General features: G+C 47.4%; 1 protein-coding gene across 5 annotated transcripts in view; it reads right to left on the reverse strand.

Moving 5' to 3' along the window:
* Window positions 1-1,338: 1,338 nt before the first annotated feature.
* Window positions 1,339-17,708, reverse strand: part of LRSAM1 (leucine rich repeat and sterile alpha motif containing 1) — a 36,117-nt gene continuing 19,747 nt past the window's right edge. For 4 of the 5 annotated variants that reach the window (XM_081847373.1, XM_081847371.1, XM_081847372.1 and 1 more), the window contains exons 17-25: window positions 11,852-11,939; window positions 11,221-11,295; window positions 9,428-9,508; window positions 7,680-7,775; window positions 7,262-7,360; window positions 6,949-7,080; window positions 6,346-6,427; window positions 5,989-6,122; window positions 1,339-5,482 (exon numbers count right to left, since the gene is read on the reverse strand). In XM_081847373.1, the coding sequence (XP_081703499.1) occupies window positions 5,357-5,482; window positions 5,989-6,122; window positions 6,346-6,427; window positions 6,949-7,080; window positions 7,262-7,360; window positions 7,680-7,775; window positions 9,428-9,508; window positions 11,221-11,295; window positions 11,852-11,939 (913 nt within the window). In that variant the 3' untranslated portion in view covers window positions 1,339-5,356. The remainder of the gene's footprint in view (window positions 5,483-5,988; window positions 6,123-6,345; window positions 6,428-6,948; window positions 7,081-7,261; window positions 7,361-7,679; window positions 7,776-9,427; window positions 9,509-11,220; window positions 11,296-11,851; window positions 11,940-17,708) is intronic. The other variant, XM_081847374.1, reaches the window with a different exon arrangement.

Raw genomic sequence — 17,708 nt, forward strand, 5'->3', positions numbered from 1 at the left:
GGGAGTCCAACTCTCCCTCCCTCCCACCCCACCCCCACACTTTTTCTATGTCATGCTGGAGGAATATGTTGACTTGACTGATATTTTGGGAAATGGTTTGCCCATTTGCCCTTTATGCAATTGGACAACTCTCCATCTATAATACCAAACTTGGCATGAGGGTTCCCAGGGTGGGGCGGCAGACCTTATTGCTGTTTGTATGTTGGGTGCCATTTTGAATCAAGATGGCAGACTGAAATTTCAGTTTGGCATGACTTTGTCCATTTTGTGGCACATGGTAAGCCACAAGTAGAGATATGCTCGCTAGATTCAGCTCAAGAGTGTTCAAGGTGTGTGTGGGGGGGGTCTTCACTGATGTTTAGATGTTGGGTGCCATTGTGAATCCTGGACAGTGCCTGTGTGTGGGGTATTAGTGTGGGGGGTGTTAGAGGAGAGGTAGTACTTTGGTGGAGGACACACCATGCTCCTTCTGTGGTAGTTGGTTCTCAGGGAGCCAGCCAGCAAGAAATAATATGGAGTAAGTGAAGTTAACTCTTTAATAGAAGAAAAAAGGCCTGCTCGGGATGCCAGGTCTAATGAGCACAGCAACTCTTCTCAATAGGTCATGCCCCTGAGGCAGTTGGGGAGCCTGAAGGTCCCCCACCTTCCCACAGCTGCCTAAATTTCCTCCTTCCCTGGATTCTTTTAAAGCAATCTGAGACTCTGCTGACATGCCTGTGTCTGCTCCTCCCTCTTCATACCACTTCTGGTTCTGGTAGACCAGGAAGGTGGGAAGGGGAGCTAGCTCCTCAGCCATGAAATAAATAATTCTTTTTCCCTATTTACAATATGAAACTATTTATTCATTTAAGGTTCAGCATCACTATCAATCTCATGGATTATCCCATAAAATGCTGCAGCTCTGAGCCAAACTGGGGTCCATGAAGTTCATTCAGTTGGCCCATAAAACACAGGTTGAATTCAAATTGAAATGCAATAAAATACAATGCAAGAAACAAAAGGAGCAATGTAAATACAACAAAAAATGTACAGCACCATGCATTACAGCTGCTACAGCAGGCAGGAAGACCATTAAGTGGTCCACTGAGACTGTCAAAACTTTTCAAGTGGTCCACAGGGGGAAAGTTTGGGAACAACTTCAAACACACCTCTTTCTGCAGTTGCATCCAATGTAGCACTAGGTAACTAATTCAGCTAGTACAAGGTTTCATGCATGTTCAAGAACTTCTCCCCCCTCCCTTTGCCCAGTGTGTACCCTAAATCTGTTCCAGGGGTTCTGCCAACCATTGGATACCTGCCCATCCGTCTACCCTAAGGGAAGAGGAAGAGACAATGCAGTTTGAGTTTCATACCCAGTTTTTATTTCTCTGCTGGATACATGTGAGACAATCACATAAAAACAGACCAACACTGGGGGAAACAGAGATTCGTGCAAGACGTGCAATGATGGCAAAGGGGTCGTTGCTCCAGCTAAGCCACTACCTGAGTCCCTGGCAGAGGCCAATGATCCTTTCTAACAAGGGCAAAGCAAAAGTAGGCCATAGGCCTATATCTGATTTACATGTACAGTGGTACCTCAGTTTAAGAACAGTCTGGTTTACAAACTCCACAAAACCGGAAATAGTGTCTTGGTTCGTGAACTTTAACTCGGTCTAAGAACTGAATCTGAACAGTGGAAGGGCACCAGTGGCGGGAGGCCTCATTAGGGAAAGAGCGCCTCGGTTTAAGAACGGTTTTGGTTTAAAAACGGACTTCCGGAATGGATTAAGTTCGTAAACCAAGGTACCACTCTAATGGTGTCTTCTTCCCCCCAGGGCACCTCTGCAAATTTTGGCTCTGTGAGTGGGTGGAGGGTAAAGGAGAGCCTCTCTGCACCCACCGAAAGGGGCAACGGTGTGCAAGGTTCTTTGGGAGAAAGTGAAGGTCCCAGCATAGGCACCCTGAACTTGTGAGTAGAGGGATTCGAACTCAGGCCTCAGGGTCGGTTCTTGATGGGAAGGGAAGGTGATTTTGAAGCACCGACCCATTGACTGGTAAATAACATTATAATAATTTATTATTTATTTGCAACCCACCAAACATAAAAAAAATTCCCTATAAGGTATGTCTTCAGAAGCAAAGCTAATTGGTTTTGTCTTGAGGTGGGAGTATAGGAAGAAGAGGTATGGCTCACCTGACATGGAGCTGTGGAACCTTTGGCCCTCTAGAGTGCATTGCACTACAGTTCCCATCATCCCTTGCTGTTGGCCATGCTGGCTAAGGCTGATGGGGGTAGGAGTCCAGCAACAGCTTAAGGGACCACAGGCTCCTCACACCCCATGGCCTACCACTTGCAATCCCACAAAACTAGACCCCAAGGCACAAGACTGAGAAACCCTCCCTGGAGGCCTTGCTGTGCTCCTCACCCCACAGCAAATGCCCAGGCAGTGACCCATCTCTCCACTGCTTTGGGAGGACCCAGACCCCCAACTAATCTGTGCTGCCCACACTGCACACCAACTGCCACACAGGTCTGTCTGGCCTTGCCCCTGATTTCCCAGCGGGGTTCTTCGGAGATGTGGTGGCAATGGGAGCACAGCAGCGTGTGAGAGACGGGTGAAGCCAGCACAATCCCATGCTGCGGCCCAGAAACATCAAACTAGGGTTGGGAAACCTGGTGGTGGGGAACTTTTGGCCCTCCATATGCTGCTGAATGAGGTATGGTTGAGGGAGCTGGGTACATTTAGCCTGGAAGAGACTGAGAGGAGATACTATAGCCATCTGCAAACTGCAAAAGCCACATGAGACGTTTGTCTGCTAGACAAACCTAACAAATGCACATTCTTGCTAGTTAGTATGAGAAGCAGCTAATACCACAGAGGTGTATTACTGAAAGGCAGATACTCAGACCATAGAAATATAATTGGCTGTGTGGTGTTGTTTCCGTTCCTCTCCTGGATAGGAAGCATATAGTACTTCATGTAGCTCTCGCTCTCCCTTTGACTAGCGATGGATGCAGACATGCTTCTGCTAGCTCGAGTTTTAGGCACATGCATGAAGCTGGTTATACTGTAAATATACCGTATTTTGCCTGCATGGTTTTTACTGCTACTGTTGCTGTGAACCTATGCATGATTATAAAGTAAGTAAATCTTACTTTACAAGTTGCTACCTGTTTTTGTTTTTGTTTAAGTGGGGTAAGAAGGGGGAAGCCAGCTTACTTTGTTAGCTGGACTTGCTCAAAACAAAGTTTTAGAGACTAATTCCTATGCTTGATTTTGTTTCACCCCACAAACATGGGTGTGTGGAGGGATAAATTGCAATTAATATATCCTCTGCTACCTATTAAAACCCAGCCCCCACAAATACCAGTGGCTTCAAGAAAGGAGACTCTGACATCAGGAGGAACTTTCTGACATTTAAGAGCTGTTCAACAGTGGAATGGTCTCCCTCAGTATGCTGTGGACTCACCCTTCACTGGAGGTTTTAAAGCAGAGGTTAGATGGCCACCTGTCGTGTATGATCTAGTCGAGATCTTTGCGTTACAAGGGTTTGAATTAGGTGACCCTTTAGGTCCCTTCCAACTCTACAATTCTGTGTTTCTGTTCTATATTTGTACCCTGCTGTTTCTCCTGACGGGGACTCCAGGCACCTTATCCCTTATCTGAAAGGGGAACAAATCACCCTGAGCAAGAAATTGTGGGTAGGTGGGTGGAGAGAGATTACTGAGGCACAGCCTCCATGACCAGGCATAGGCAAGGCCTCCCTTCCATAAGGTTTCTGCCAATCTCTCCCCTCTTGATTTTCCTTGTAAGTTTTCCTTGTAAGCGTGAGGGAACTTTAGACTCCCCAGACATTGCTGAACTACAGCTCCCCTCAGGCCCAACAAGCATGGCCAAAGGCCAAGGATGATGACAGGAGTTGTAATTCAGTCTCATTTGGAGTGGCAAAGAATCCCCACACCTGCACTGGGACTAAGGCTTCCTGGCAGGCAAAACAACATTTCATTCTTCTGATGCATTTTATCTTTTAGTTATAAAGTATTTGCAGATCCTTTTGGAGAAAACTGTGATAGAATAAAGCACTGCACTGTTTATGTTATGTTTATGTTAGCTGACTTTGCTAAAAAGGACAGACCTCACCTCTTGGCCGTCCTGTAGTTCAGATGTAGGGAACCTTTGGCCCTCCTGTTGTGGCTGAACTACAACTCCCATAAACCCTGGGTGTTGGCTGCGCTTGCTGAGGAAGATGGGAGTCGTGGTTCAGCAATGCCAGAAGAAGCCAAAAGGTTTCCTCACTCACCTGGCTCCAAGAGAACACAGGACGATGAATGTGAGTGAGCGGTCAGGCAGTGAAAAAGGCTCAGGGGCCTGTTTCTTGGAAGTTGCAAATACGAGTGTCCACTTTCTCCTGCCAGGAAACCTGCCAAGCAAAACCGGGTGGAGGCTGGTTTCTTCTGGAGGAGATGTTGCCTTGGCAGACTATCAAGGTCAATTACTGACCAATGAACCGAGAGGGATGATGAACCAAACACACACATACTCCACTAGCGAAAAACATGTAGTGGGTGGGACGAGACCTCCACCCAACCAGGGCTCTTGCTTGACTTACCCACCCTCCTCGCCACCCACCCTTTCTGGGCTCCTTAATGCAGTCATTCCAGCTAGAGGGCACCAGGTTGGGGGTGGCAGCTTTAAAACGCTGGCCTGGAAAGAGTTCAAAGTGGTCTAGATTGGGAGCTGGATGCTGGACGGCTGGGAATCACCAACCACTCTCTCCCAGGGTGACAGATGGGACAGCTTCCAGGCACTTTTGCTCCACTGGGTGCTGCTACAGCTCAGCCAGTAGTGGCCTAAAACCCAGCCACAGAAATACATATATATATATATATATATACACACACACGCGCCAGCCCTGATTCGTTAGGCGGGCAGACAGCAGGGACTCTCTTCTCCTGTACTGAAGCTCCTAGAACCCACTCTGCCCATAGGTTGGGACTGGCATCTTTAAATAACCCCTGCCAGGCTGCCAGAGAAGATGTGGTGTTTGCCTGTTCCCCAAAACGTGAGAGTAGCTTTTCAGGAACTGCAAGCACCGTTCTGCCCTCAGCCCGGAGATGTGCCTCCATCTTAGCCTTTGGGCAGCTATAAGTCAACAGCTGAGAGTTGGGGAGGGGGAGAATTGCAGCCATGCTCTGTGAGCAGAGGATGGTGATGGTTATGCAGACAAAGAGCAAGGAGGTAGTGCATATCCCAGAATGGCCTACACAGCACGCCAAAAGAACCATTGACCCCACCCCACCTCTGGCAACCCAGTGCGCAAGGTTGAGGGGGAAGAACCGGGCACATGATGGGAGTGACGCTGTGCCCATGTGGGGCTATCCGCTGTGGAAAAGACGGATGCGCTGGACAATATCCTTGCGGCACAGCGGGCAGGTGCTCAGGGCCTCGGAGCAGGTCTGGCAGCAGCAGACATGGCCGCAAGTCAGGAATACCACCTGGGCCTGGGGGAAAGAGAAGAAGAGGAAGAAGAGGCAAATGCTAGGACCACAGCTCTTACCAACAGCAGGGCCTCCTCGCCACCTGCCCCTTGCACACATGTCATCAGAGATCAGGGTTTTATTCCAAAGCATTCTGATCCTGCTCTTCATCCTCATCCCCATACCTCCACAACAAAGCCTGCCAGAGGATCTGACAAACAAAACAGTTTCTTCTCTCAGGTTTGACATCTAAGACATGACACACAAGGAAAAAAGGATGGGAAGGAGGAGGAAAAAAGCAAGTTCAGGCACAGGATAAGAACATCATCAGAGGATCCCTGTTGGATCAGGCCTTGAGAAACATCACAGATTAGGATTGATGGGTCTTAGGAAGGCCTTCTATAGCCGTGGCATAGAGATGGAGTAGCATTCCATTGTGTCACGCTAATTCCCTGATGCCTCTGAGGATCACTGACTCTGCCTGACATGCAGGTTAAGCTTTCAAAGCTCCTGGGTGGAGGTGAACCTACCTCTTGCTCCATGCAGACCACACACTCACAGTGGTGCTCTTCTGGTGGTGGGGCAGAAGGAGCCATGGCGGTGGGGGGCTCTCTGCTGGTCCCCGGAGCAGCAAGCTCAGCCTCTTCTGTAGGCTTCAGCAACTCTGCAAGCAATTGGAAGGAGCTGGGCACTGAGAACAAGCAATTTTATGCAGAGTGGATGCTTTCCTGATGAGCTGGGCTGAAAGGGAGTGGAAGAATGCCAACACCCCCTCCCCCCAGCTCATGAGAGATGGCGAGGGGAATGGAGCTTGTGCTAAACCTCAATCTCTGCTCCAACTATACAAGGCAGCTTATGTTCTTAGGAGAGAGGATCCAACAAGTTACCTGGGATGGTTTCAGCCACGGCGTGGATCTCTCGTGCCTTCCGGATGATGGAGTGCTGCAGGCCTGTCTCTGTGATCCCCATCTGGAAGAGGACATAAGCAAATGGCAGAGCGCAGAAAGGAGCCTTCTGAACAGCATGGTTCTCTCCATTTCACTGTGTGTGGAACTTCTATATCAGTACAAATTACGGTCCAGTGCAGTGAAAGGTGGCGGGTGCCCATCGAGACTGGCAGGGAGCCCAAACGGTAGGCGGAGCCAGCTCATGCCTGGCAGAGCCAGAGCCAATTGCAGGCAGAATCAACTCATTTGAAGGTTGTCCCCATCCTCCTCCCTGCAAGGAGCAACCCTGAGACTTAAGAGCAGGGTGAAGGTGAGAGGTTGTGTCACCTCCACCCCCTGGACTGGTTGTGAGAAGGTATGCAGGTGGGGGCTGGCTGAGTGAGGGCAGATTGAAGCTGGGGAGGAGCACCCCACATGCCCAGCCTCCAGTGGTGCGGCCCAGAGGAAAGTTCTGAGGGCTGAACAGAGAGGCCCTAAAGGAAGCATCCAGCCCCTGGACCTGAGGTTCCCCACCCCACCCCTGCTCTAACCTTCCCCACGTACCTTGGCCAAGTCACTTGGGACCATGGCGCTTAGCATTTTGAGCGAGATCCGGTGATGTGCAAAGACGGGCGTGTACTGGTCGGCTGACAGGTCTGCCAGGAGCTTCACGAGCTGCCGTTCCAGTCCTTCCTCCTTCAAAGAAAAAGGACAGCAGTGTTACCAGGTGGCCTCTTGACTGGGAAACCCAGACCGAGGAAGCCTGGAACCTGCCACAGGTGAAAGAGGAGGCCAGAACCATAAGGGGCTGCCGGACCCAGTGAAGCCCACAGAAGAGGCAACCTTCTCCACCCCAGCACTTCTGCTAGCCAGTCACCTGCAGCCGGAGTGAAAGGGGCTTCTGGTCCAAAAGCCGCTGGTACTGAATCAGCCAGTAGTTCTCTTGCTTTGTCTCACTCTTAGCTTCCAGCTCCCTCTGCAAGGAAGAAAAACAGAGAGCCAGGTTGGTGTAGTGGTTAGGAGTGTCAGACTAGGATCAGGGAGAGACCAGGGTTCAAATGCATGCCTCCCTTGAGCTTCTTCGGGGGAAAGGTGGGATATACAAGCATACAAAGGATTGCCATGTGCAGCTTTTGCTGATTCCAGGAGTGTAGCCTGACACCTGGCCTCCTCCAAAGCACCTCTGAGAGAGGGGCAAAGCCACCAGGTGTGGAAACGGGCAGAAGGCTGAACCTGTGTGTGTGTGTGAGTGGAAGAGAGAATTAGCCCCGCTTACAGGTGAGTTGTCTCCTTACCAAAATGGCCTTCAGCTCTTCTTCCCGCTGCCTCTTCTCCTTCAACAGCTGCTGCAGCAGGTAGGTGAGGGCTTGCCGCTGCTCTGTGATTGCCTCCTGAAACGCAGCACACAGGCATTAGGAAGCATGCACCATGAGGGCTGTGCAGCAGTGGAAGTGGTTGCCCCCAGAGGAGGCAGCTGGCTCTTCCTCTTAGTGCAAGCCTTCCAAAGCAGAGGCTGCTCCAGCCACTTTTGGGGGGATGCTCAAGCCTGCATCCGCAATGGGGAACCATAGGCCTCCTGGGATCTGAAGGCAGCCCTTCAGGTGTCTTTACCTGGCCCTTGAGACTCTCCCCAAGCCATGCCCTATTTCCTGCATCCCCCCACCCCAGGATGTGCCCATGAACTGGGATATAATGCTTCTTGCTTGCCCTGATGGAGATAGAGGGAGAGAGGTGTCTGCGTGTGAACCTCTGACTTTTTCCACTACTCGAATGTCGCATACTGAACAAAGAGTCACACCAGCTGCTCCACCCACTTTTGCCTCTGGACCTACCCACCACTGGCATTTGGTCCCTGGAAGGCTGCCCATGAAGCAGCACTACTGTAAAATGTTCCCCACCCCCAAGGCTAGAAGGCGGCGTGCAAACATCGTCCTATCTCTAGGGTCTGAAGTTTGACCTGGACCATCCTGGATGCACCCTCCCCCCATCTCTATATTCCACTGCCTGCTCCCCAACCTCCAGATACAGCACAGGTTCAAAGGAGCTAAGCTGGGTCACAAAAGTGCCAGAGGTTCCCTCACCCTCATACAGAACCTTCTGTTTGAGGTTTGTTTAAAGCAGGTGGGGAGGCAATTTGTTGTGGCCCTCCAGATGTTGCTGAACTGCAACTTCCAGCAGCCCCAGCAGCCAGCATGTTTTCCAGCCAGGAGGAGATGGGAGCGGCAATCCACCAACTTCTGTGGGCCCCCAAAGGTTTCTCCCTCGCCTGGTTTACAACAAGGATGGCTAATGCGGAGTCCCCAAAATCGTTTTTGGCTACTCCCAAATTCTCTGCCCTCACTTGAGTGGATGGAAGCCGAAATTCTGCATCACTCCATTTGTTCTGCTAGCCACGGGGCAAAGCGTTGCTCAGTTTGCTCAGCTCCTGCCCTGGCTTCAGAGATTTCAGCAGGCTTTGACCCCCCCCCTTTCGAGCATCTTTCTGCAACTCTGAAAACCAGAACCTTGCTTGGATCCCCCCAACCCACTTTTCTCCACCTTGCAAAATAAAAGCAGGGATACTAATTGTGATTAATGCAGCCTGTCTTCCGCTGGCTGAGGAGAGCAAATGGAGAGGATGGCGTGCTCTTTGGGGATGTTGCTTTTGGAGTGGAGATTTGAGAACAACCAAACCAAAACAAAACAAAACAAAACAAAACACACCGAAGCAAAACCAACAAAAAAAAGAAAGAAAAGAATTCAAATTCAAAAATGCAGAAAATGTGGAATGCTCAGCAGATCTCAACCCCTTTTCCTGCCAGCCCACCCACCACTTCCCCCTCTGAACACTACAGCAGGCTATTCCTGCAGATCCCCAGGTCTCCAAAAGCAGTAGCGTTTGCAGCGTTTGCTAATTGAAGCCCCAGGAGGCAGGAACCAGGGAATCCCCCCATCCCATCCCCCAAATTTCTGCCTCAAGCATCAAGACACCTCAGAAAGCAGAAGGAAGAGCAGGGCGGGAAGAACGTGAGCCGAGGGAGAGGTCCAAAAGAGGCTGACGTACCTGCAGCGCCTCTGTGTCCAACTGCTGCCTCTTTAACTCCAGCTGGGTCAGCTGCAGTAACTCTCTCTCTATTAATTTAATCTAGGCAGAAGATGAAACAAGGAGGGGAAGGGGAGGTTTGTTTGGTTTTTACTTGCATCGGGAAGGACTCCACTCTCTGCTGTTCACACTCTGGTCCTATAACTGCATCGCTGTGGTTTCTAGCACTCATTTGGCCCAAGAAGAGTTAAGCTGAGCACCTGGAGGTCTCTCCCACAGCACCCTCCTTGCCTATCACTGGTGTGGGGCCAAGAGGGGTTTCATTCTGGGGAAGGGAGTCCTCACGGTGACCAGCTGGACGCTGTGATGTGCAAACTGCAGGTGGGATCCTCAAGAACAGCCTTCACCCACCTGAAATCCTCCAGATGCTCTGGACCACAACTCTCATCAACCCTGGCCAGAGATGTGGGGATAAACAAAGCCCGCTGCAAAGAGTCTTTGGAAATGCAGCTTAATCCCCTCCCCTGACAAATCATGACAAAATACCCTGCTCTCCTAAAACCAAGGGGAAACCTTATTCTGGGAACTGAGGTGCTCTTTCCTCAAAGGCCAGGTACAAGCCTTCAGCTAAAGGAGGGCTGGGGAACTTTTGGCCCGCAAGATGCTGCTGAACTACAACTCCCAGCAGCCCCAGCAAGCACAGTCGGGGGGAGGAGTGATGGGAGTTGTAGTGCAGCAACATCTGGAGAGCCACAAGGTTTCACACACCTGAGATAAACCTGGGCTGGGGGAAACTGTGGCTCTTCAGCTGATGGCAGAGTACAACTCCCATTGTCCCTTACCACTGGTCATGCTGGCTGATGGGAACTGGGAGTCCAGCAACAGCTGAAGGGTCACAGGTTGCCCCAGCCCTGAGATAAAGACACCCCCCACTTCACTCTAGAAGTGGAGGTAGCTTAGGAACATAGGAAGCGTCCTTATCCAAGTCAAACCGTTGGGTTCCTGTAGCTCAGGATTGTCTACACTGACTGGCAGCCATTCTGCAGGGCTGTAGGCAAAGAGTCTTTTCCCAGCCCTACCTGGAAATGCTGCTGGGGATTGAACTTGGGACCTTCTGCATGCAAAGCAGGTGCTCTGCCACTCTGCTATGGCTCTTCCCACTAGTTAGCTGGCCAGCCTAGGATCACTCGTGAGCCACTGAGCATCCCGGAGGCTTCTGAGAGAAACCGGATGCAGATTCCAGAGCTTGTTACAGTTCAGCAAAGCCACCAGAGAAGAGGGAAGACCACAAACACCAGCACCTCTCAGGAAACCCTCTCCCCGGGCAGAAGAAAAAGCCTTGGGACCCCAGCTAGCCAAGTGCTAAGGGTCGGGTGGGGGGATAAGCGCCGACAACCTTGCAAACTCTACCACCTCAAACCACTGGCAACAGCTCACTGCCCCTGGTGGGGGACAGCCTGACCTTAAGAAGCAATGTGTTCCAAGTTGGCCGGAATGGATTTGACAAGCAGGTCAGAAACAAATTAAAATGAATGAAGAAACTTATACACGACAACCACTGTAATAATGGAGATAATGCTGTTCATGGGCTGCCGTGGGATGGAAATGCAAACAGAGCCCCTCCCCCCCTGCCCCCAGAGATGAGGCAGACCTTCCTGGGCCTGAGGAAGGTAGGGAGAGGATTCAGCTGCCCAGAGCCCCAGAGAGCTCCCCTTGTTCCAATGGCTTTGAGAAGGAAGCTGGACCAAGTGAGAAACTGTCAACTGTTCATCCCACCCAATCCCAGTCCCTGCAGACCCATGACTTCCACTCACCTGATTTCTGATCTGGCAGTGCATGAGATCCCTCTTCACCTGGAGGGCTTCAAATGCAGCCTTCTGCATATCACTCTGAAAAAACAGAGCATGCAAGTTCAGGAGAGCAAACTTGGCCATTTGGGGAACATGTTCCAACTGGAATAACATCAGGCCCCATTGTTGTGGGCCTTGAGAAATCGCCTAAAGATTTACTCCAGTTGCCACAAACCTTGCCTACTTGTAGATGTTTTCAACCACAGCTCCTATCAGTCCCAACCATAATGGCTTCATAGGAGGCAACTCATACATTGAAATCATTATTTCAGAACAGGAGAGAAAACACTGTGTATATAAGCCAAAACAGAGTGGCGGGCTGTGATGAAAAGGGGCAAGGGAACTCTTTTAAGAACGCTTCCCACCCAGGAGTGCTCCAAGAGTAACCTGGGGCCAAAGCACAGAAAGAGCTAACAACTTAGCTAGATGGACTTGGTATGTATTGCAGGGGGTTGGATGAGATGTCCTTTTGTGCTCCTTCCAACTCTACAGCTCTGATTCTCCCCCTCCCCCTGCCATACTTTGCTTTGGCTCACCCTCTCCCATCCTGCATACAGATGTGCTGCCCTTTTTGCACCCATATCCAGCAAAATACCTCCTGTAGGATCTGGCTGATGGCTTTGTTCTGGTCCAGCTCCTGCCAAGCTAGGATTTGCTGGAACTTCTGGTCCATCTTGGCTAGGCTACAAGAGAAAACATTCCAAGGGTTACCACCATTGCCTCTCGGGAGACAGAGGCAAACTGAGGGTGAGAAGCGCTTTGGAAGACCTTTAGAGGCTGTCAGGACAAGAGCCACTAGTATCAGTACATTTGGAAAAAATCAAAACCTGTCAGAGGACGGAACCAAACTAACTCCAGTAGGTTTAGGGAACAGAGCCAATATCCCAAGCACGCTCTCTCTCTACCCCTCTCCCCCTCCCTCCACCTTTCTGGCTTACTCTAGCAGGGCCAGTGTGAGCATGGTGTTCTTGGGTTCTGGCACATGGGGATGGAGGGACCCCCCACCCCCATTCACACCCCCATGTCAGACTTCCAATCGCTCTAAATGGCAAGTGATGTCAGCTGATCAACCAGTAGCAGAATGGCATCATGGGCCAAATTAGACTCCTTGGATGTAGGGAGCAAGACTGACCCATGTGCCAGAGGTTTCCCACCCCTGCACTCACATAATCTATATGTTGCTGTGATTAACAAAACAGAGGTTCTATTTATGTGGCAAAACATTTCGGCTTCCACCTTTGCCAGCTATTCCACTAAAAACGAAAGCCCAGCATTTCCAAAGTGGCACTTACAGAGCTTTGAGACTGAACGTTCAGAAGGGCTTTGTTTGTTCAGAAGCTAAGTGATGCTGGTGTTGTTCTCCTGGCTGAGGGCATGTGGTGGCCAGTGCACTCTTTGCTAGTCCTGTGGCATAATTTCTACTGCTGCTACTGACAAGTCCGACAGACTGCGGCCCTCAGAATCAAAATGTCTAAGCAACTGGTTGCTCCGCCTTTCCAGCCAGAGCAGCTAGTGAGGTGAAAGCAGAAACAGTTCACCTCATGGATAAAACCTTTTTCTTGTTAATCACAGCAATACACACGCACTAATAAAAACAATAGCATCACCTCCCTTTCTACAAGCACAGTGTTGTGGACAGAAAGTCAGCCTGTGGGAGAAGAATCGGGATCAAATCACCCTTCAGCCACAAAGCTTGCTGGGTGAGCCTGAGCCACTCATTCTCTCTCAGACAAACCCACCTCGCAGGATTGTTGTGAGGATAAAAAGTGGAGGGAAAGCACATTACGCTTCTTGGATGAAAGGTTAGATTTAAATAATAATAAGGAGAGAAGAAATTGAGAGTGAAACCAAAGTCGCAGGAGATTCTGAAAGAGATAAAGCTGCATCAAGTACAATATATGAAAATGATGAACCAGGAAATAGAGTGGAAAATTAAACAGATGAGACAAAAGACATTTGAATCGGCAAATAAATGTGGAAAACTGCTGGCTTGGCAAATGAAAAAAAGACAGAAACTTAACACTATCACAAACTTGGAAGTAGATGGAAGAAATATACAGGATCCAGCGGAGATTAGAAAATGCTTCCAGAGGTATTTTAAACAACTATATACACAGGAAACCCAGAAACAAATGGATATTGATGGTTTTTTAAAATTAAATGGATTACAAAAAATCTCTCAAGAAAATAAACTAATGTTGAATTACAAGATAACGGACCAAGAGATAGAAGGTGCCATTCAGAATATGCAGTTGGGTAAATCTCCAGGACCCGATGGTTTGACTTCAAGATATTATAGATCATTGAAAGAATTGATAATACAGCCATAATCAGGCATGCATATCTGCGGTATTATTATCATTACAGGCATGCATATCTGTGGTATGATAAGGTCAAAGTACATAAAGCCTTTAAAAACCATATTGTCAGGAAAGCACTATTTAATGTTTGGATGAGATATAAGGATTTACTTGAAAGTAAAACACCAATGTGGCTGTCTCCAATGGAGGCTAAGGCTCTGAAAAAACTTAATATGGAGACAAACTGGCCAAAATATTGGGAAATTCTGGAACAGGATGGAGATAGATTAAAGCTGCAGAGTTTTGACTGTTTAAAAACTAAAGTACGAGACTGGCTTCATTATTATCAAATAAGGGAGGCATACAATTTGGACAAGAAAATTGGTTTTCAGGTGGAAAAATCAAAACTGGAAACAGAATTGTTAGACCCTAAAACTAAGAACTTATCAAGAATGTATAACTTGCTGTTGAAATGGAATACACAAGATGAAATGGTTAAATCTGTTATGATTAAATGGGCACAAGATTTTGGACATAACATTATGATGGCTGACTGGGAAAAGTTATGGACCACAGGTATTAAGTTTACGGCTTGTAATGCCTTAAGAGAGAATATAATGAAAATGATTTATAGGTGGTACCTAACCCCAGTCAAGCTGGCAAAAATTTACCATCTGCCCGACAATAAATGTTGGAAATGTAAAGAGACTGAAGGTACATTCTTTCACCTTTGGTGGACGTGCCCTAGGATTAAGGCCTTCTGGGAGATGATCTATAATGAAATGAAAAAGGTATTTAAATATACCTTCCAGAAGAAACCAGAGGCCTTTCTCCTGGGCATGGTCGGCCAACTGGTGCGAAGGGAGGATAGAACCTTTTTTATGTACGCTACTACAGCAGCAAGAATACTCATTGTAAAGTATTGGAAGACACAAGAACTACCCACCCGAGAAGAATGGCAGACGAAAGTGATGGACTATATGGAATTGGCTGAGATGACTGGCAGAATCCGGGACCAAGGAGAAGAGTTGGTGGAAGAAGATTGGAAAAAATTTAAAGCATATCTTCACAAACATTGTAAAATTAAGGAATGTTAGAAAGATGTTGGAAAAAGAAAATTAGGTGGTTTTGGTAGAAATAATATAAAGGATTAAGTAAAAATGAGTTGATGAACTTGATGAAAGAGAGGGCGTTAAAATTTAAAATAATAAATTAAATTACTTAAATGAAAATAAGGTTGGAAGGATTTGCTGAAATAACGATTTGAACTAGAATACAAAATTGGGAGGTGAGGGGAGGTCAAGGAAATAAGTAAAGGAAGAAAGTTATGTAAAGGTCTAATCAGTTCTTTTTATATTTTTAAGTGAATGTATTTTTCATTTTTATTTTTATTTTTATTTTATTTTTCTTTCTTTCTTTGTTGTTGTTGTATTCTTTTTTTGTATTTTGTATTGTTCTTTTTTCCTTTTTGTAACTTTTAAACTCTGAATAAATATCATTTATTAAAAAAAAGATAATACAGCCATTAAAGGAAGTGTGTAACGAAATATTGGAAGGGAAAAGGGCACCAGAGTCGTGAAAGGAAGCTTATATTACACTTATACTGAAAATAGAGTCTGAGAAGACACAGCTTAAGAACTACCGCCCCATATCTTTGTTTAATGTGGATTACAAAATTTTTGCAGACATTTTGGCCAAAAGATTAAAAAAGGTGCTAGTAGAAGAAATCCATAAAGATCAAGCAGGCTTTCTCCAGGGCAGACATTTGTCTGATAACACGAGGAACATAATTAACATTTTAGAAAAGCTACAAGTGAATATTAACACCAAAGCAGTTCTGATATTTGTGGACGCGGAGAAAGCCTTTGACAATATTTCTTGGAGTTTTATGAAGAAAAACATACAGGGGATGGGGGTCGGTCAAGGGTTTGAAAATGGTATAGGTGCAATTTATTCAGAACAAAAGGCTAAATTAATTGTGAACAACGTAGTGACGGAAGAATTTAAGATAGAGAAAGGAACACGACAAGGTTGCCCAATCTCTCCATTGCTTTTTATATCGGTCCTGGAGGTGCTCTTAAATATGATTAGAAGGGACCAAACAGTTAAAGGTATACAAGTTGGAGCCAAACAGTACAAACTGAAAGCATTTGCTGATGATCTGGTTTTGACATTACAGGAGCCAGAATCTAGTACTAAAAGAGTATTGGAATTAATTCAAGAATTTGGCAAGGTAGCGGGCTTTAAGTTGAACAAGTTAAAAACTTAGGTTTTAGAGAAAAATCTAACAGTGATTGGGAGAGAGAGGTTTCAGAAGGAGACAGGATTAACACTGGTTAAGAAAGCGAAATATCTAGGGGTTAATATGACTGCTAAGAATGTGAATTTATTTAAAGATAACTATGAAAAATGCTGGATGGAAGTGAAAAAGGATTTAGAAATATGGTCAAATTTGAAGTTATCATTGCTAGGCCGAATTGCTGTGATAAAAATGAATGTATTGCCAAGGATGCTGTTTTTGTTTCAAATATTGCAAATTCTGGATAAAATGGATTGTTTCGCACTGTGTGTAGGAGAAGATGGCGGCGCAAGCACTTGCAGCGGCTCGGCACTCCGAAGACCGGTTTTCAGTGAGTTGTGTTTTATTTTTATCTGTGAACTTACTGCTGCTATGGACTGTGAACACTCAGGGACAAGTAATTTATAGTCGTCAAGAGCTCTTAAGTATCGGCAGAGAAGGCTGCAGCCAGGAGGTCTCAACCTACAACATTCCAGCTGAGCTTATCAGAGAGCCTCCATATCTTGCATATCCTTGGGATACTCCCCTTGCTCTCCTGGCCAGAAAGAAAAGAAAACGGAGAGGGCGTAAGCAGAAGAGGGGCTGTAGGGCCGGACTACGAGTGAGGCTAAGTAAAAATCCTCACAAGCCTGCATTGCCAAGTCTCCTTGTATCAAATGTTAGATCTTTACCCAACAAGGTAGAGGAGTTGGAACTTATTACCTCTCGGCAGAAAAGTATCCGGGACTGTTGTGTTATGGTCCTTTTAGAGACGTGGCTGGATTCCTCCTTTCCACAGGGACTTTTGCAGCTAGAAGGACGCTCAGTAATTAGAGCGGATAGAACTGCCGAATCCGGGAAGAGCAGAGGAGGAGGAATTTGTGTTTATATAAATAACAACTGGAGCTCGGACATTAAACAAATGGACATGCATTGTTCTCCTGACTTGGAGTACTTAGTGGTGAAGTGCCGCCCTTTTTATTTGCCACGTGAGTTTAATGTTGTCATAATAACAGCGGTGTATATACCTCCCGATGCAAATACTTCTACAGCTATGGGTCACCTGCTAACTGCTATTAGCAAACAGCAGCGGGCCCACCCGGATGGAGCATTTGTGGTTGCTGGTGATTTCAATCGAGCCGATTTAAGGACTGTGCTTCCTAAGTTCCACCAGTATGTTGATTGTCCCACTAGGGGGGGAAATACCCTAGACCGAGTATATAGCAACATCATGCATGGATACAAGACCAAGCCCTTGCCCAATTTGGGACAGTCAGACCACATATCCTTACTTATGATACCATCATATAGACCTCTCGTACGCAGAATTAGACCATCAACTAGAGAGATACGAGTGTGGCCAGCAGGTGCACCCGAGCAACTTCAAGATTGCTTTCGGAACACTGAATGGTCACTTTTTGTGGAGAATAATGTGGACACATACGCTTCAATAGTACTGTTCTATGTCAAAAGCTGCATTGATGTCGTTACTACCACCAAACAAATACGGGTGTTTCCTAACAACAAGCCCTGGCTAAACAGGGATGTGTATCTTCTGTTAAAGGCAAGGAATGCTGCTTTTCACTCTGGCGATGCGCAACAGTATAGAGAAGCTAGAGCCAAACTGAAAAAGGGCATTAGGGATGCCAAAGCTACGTACTGCCGGAGGATCGAAAAGCATTTTGAGAGCTCCGACCCTCGTCGTGTATGGCAAGGCCTGCGACAAATTACAGGGCAAAATATTAAAAACGAACTGGCTAACAGCAGTGCGCACCTGGCTGATCAGCTGAATCAATTCTTCAGTCGTTTTGAGGTGGGAACTGGAACCACCGTCACTACAGCATTGGCTACCAGCACATCATCAGAAACTATTA

This window comes from Podarcis erhardii, assembly GCF_964252035.2.
Source record: "Podarcis erhardii genome assembly, chromosome: Z".
Taxonomy (NCBI): domain Eukaryota; kingdom Metazoa; phylum Chordata; class Lepidosauria; order Squamata; family Lacertidae; genus Podarcis; species Podarcis erhardii.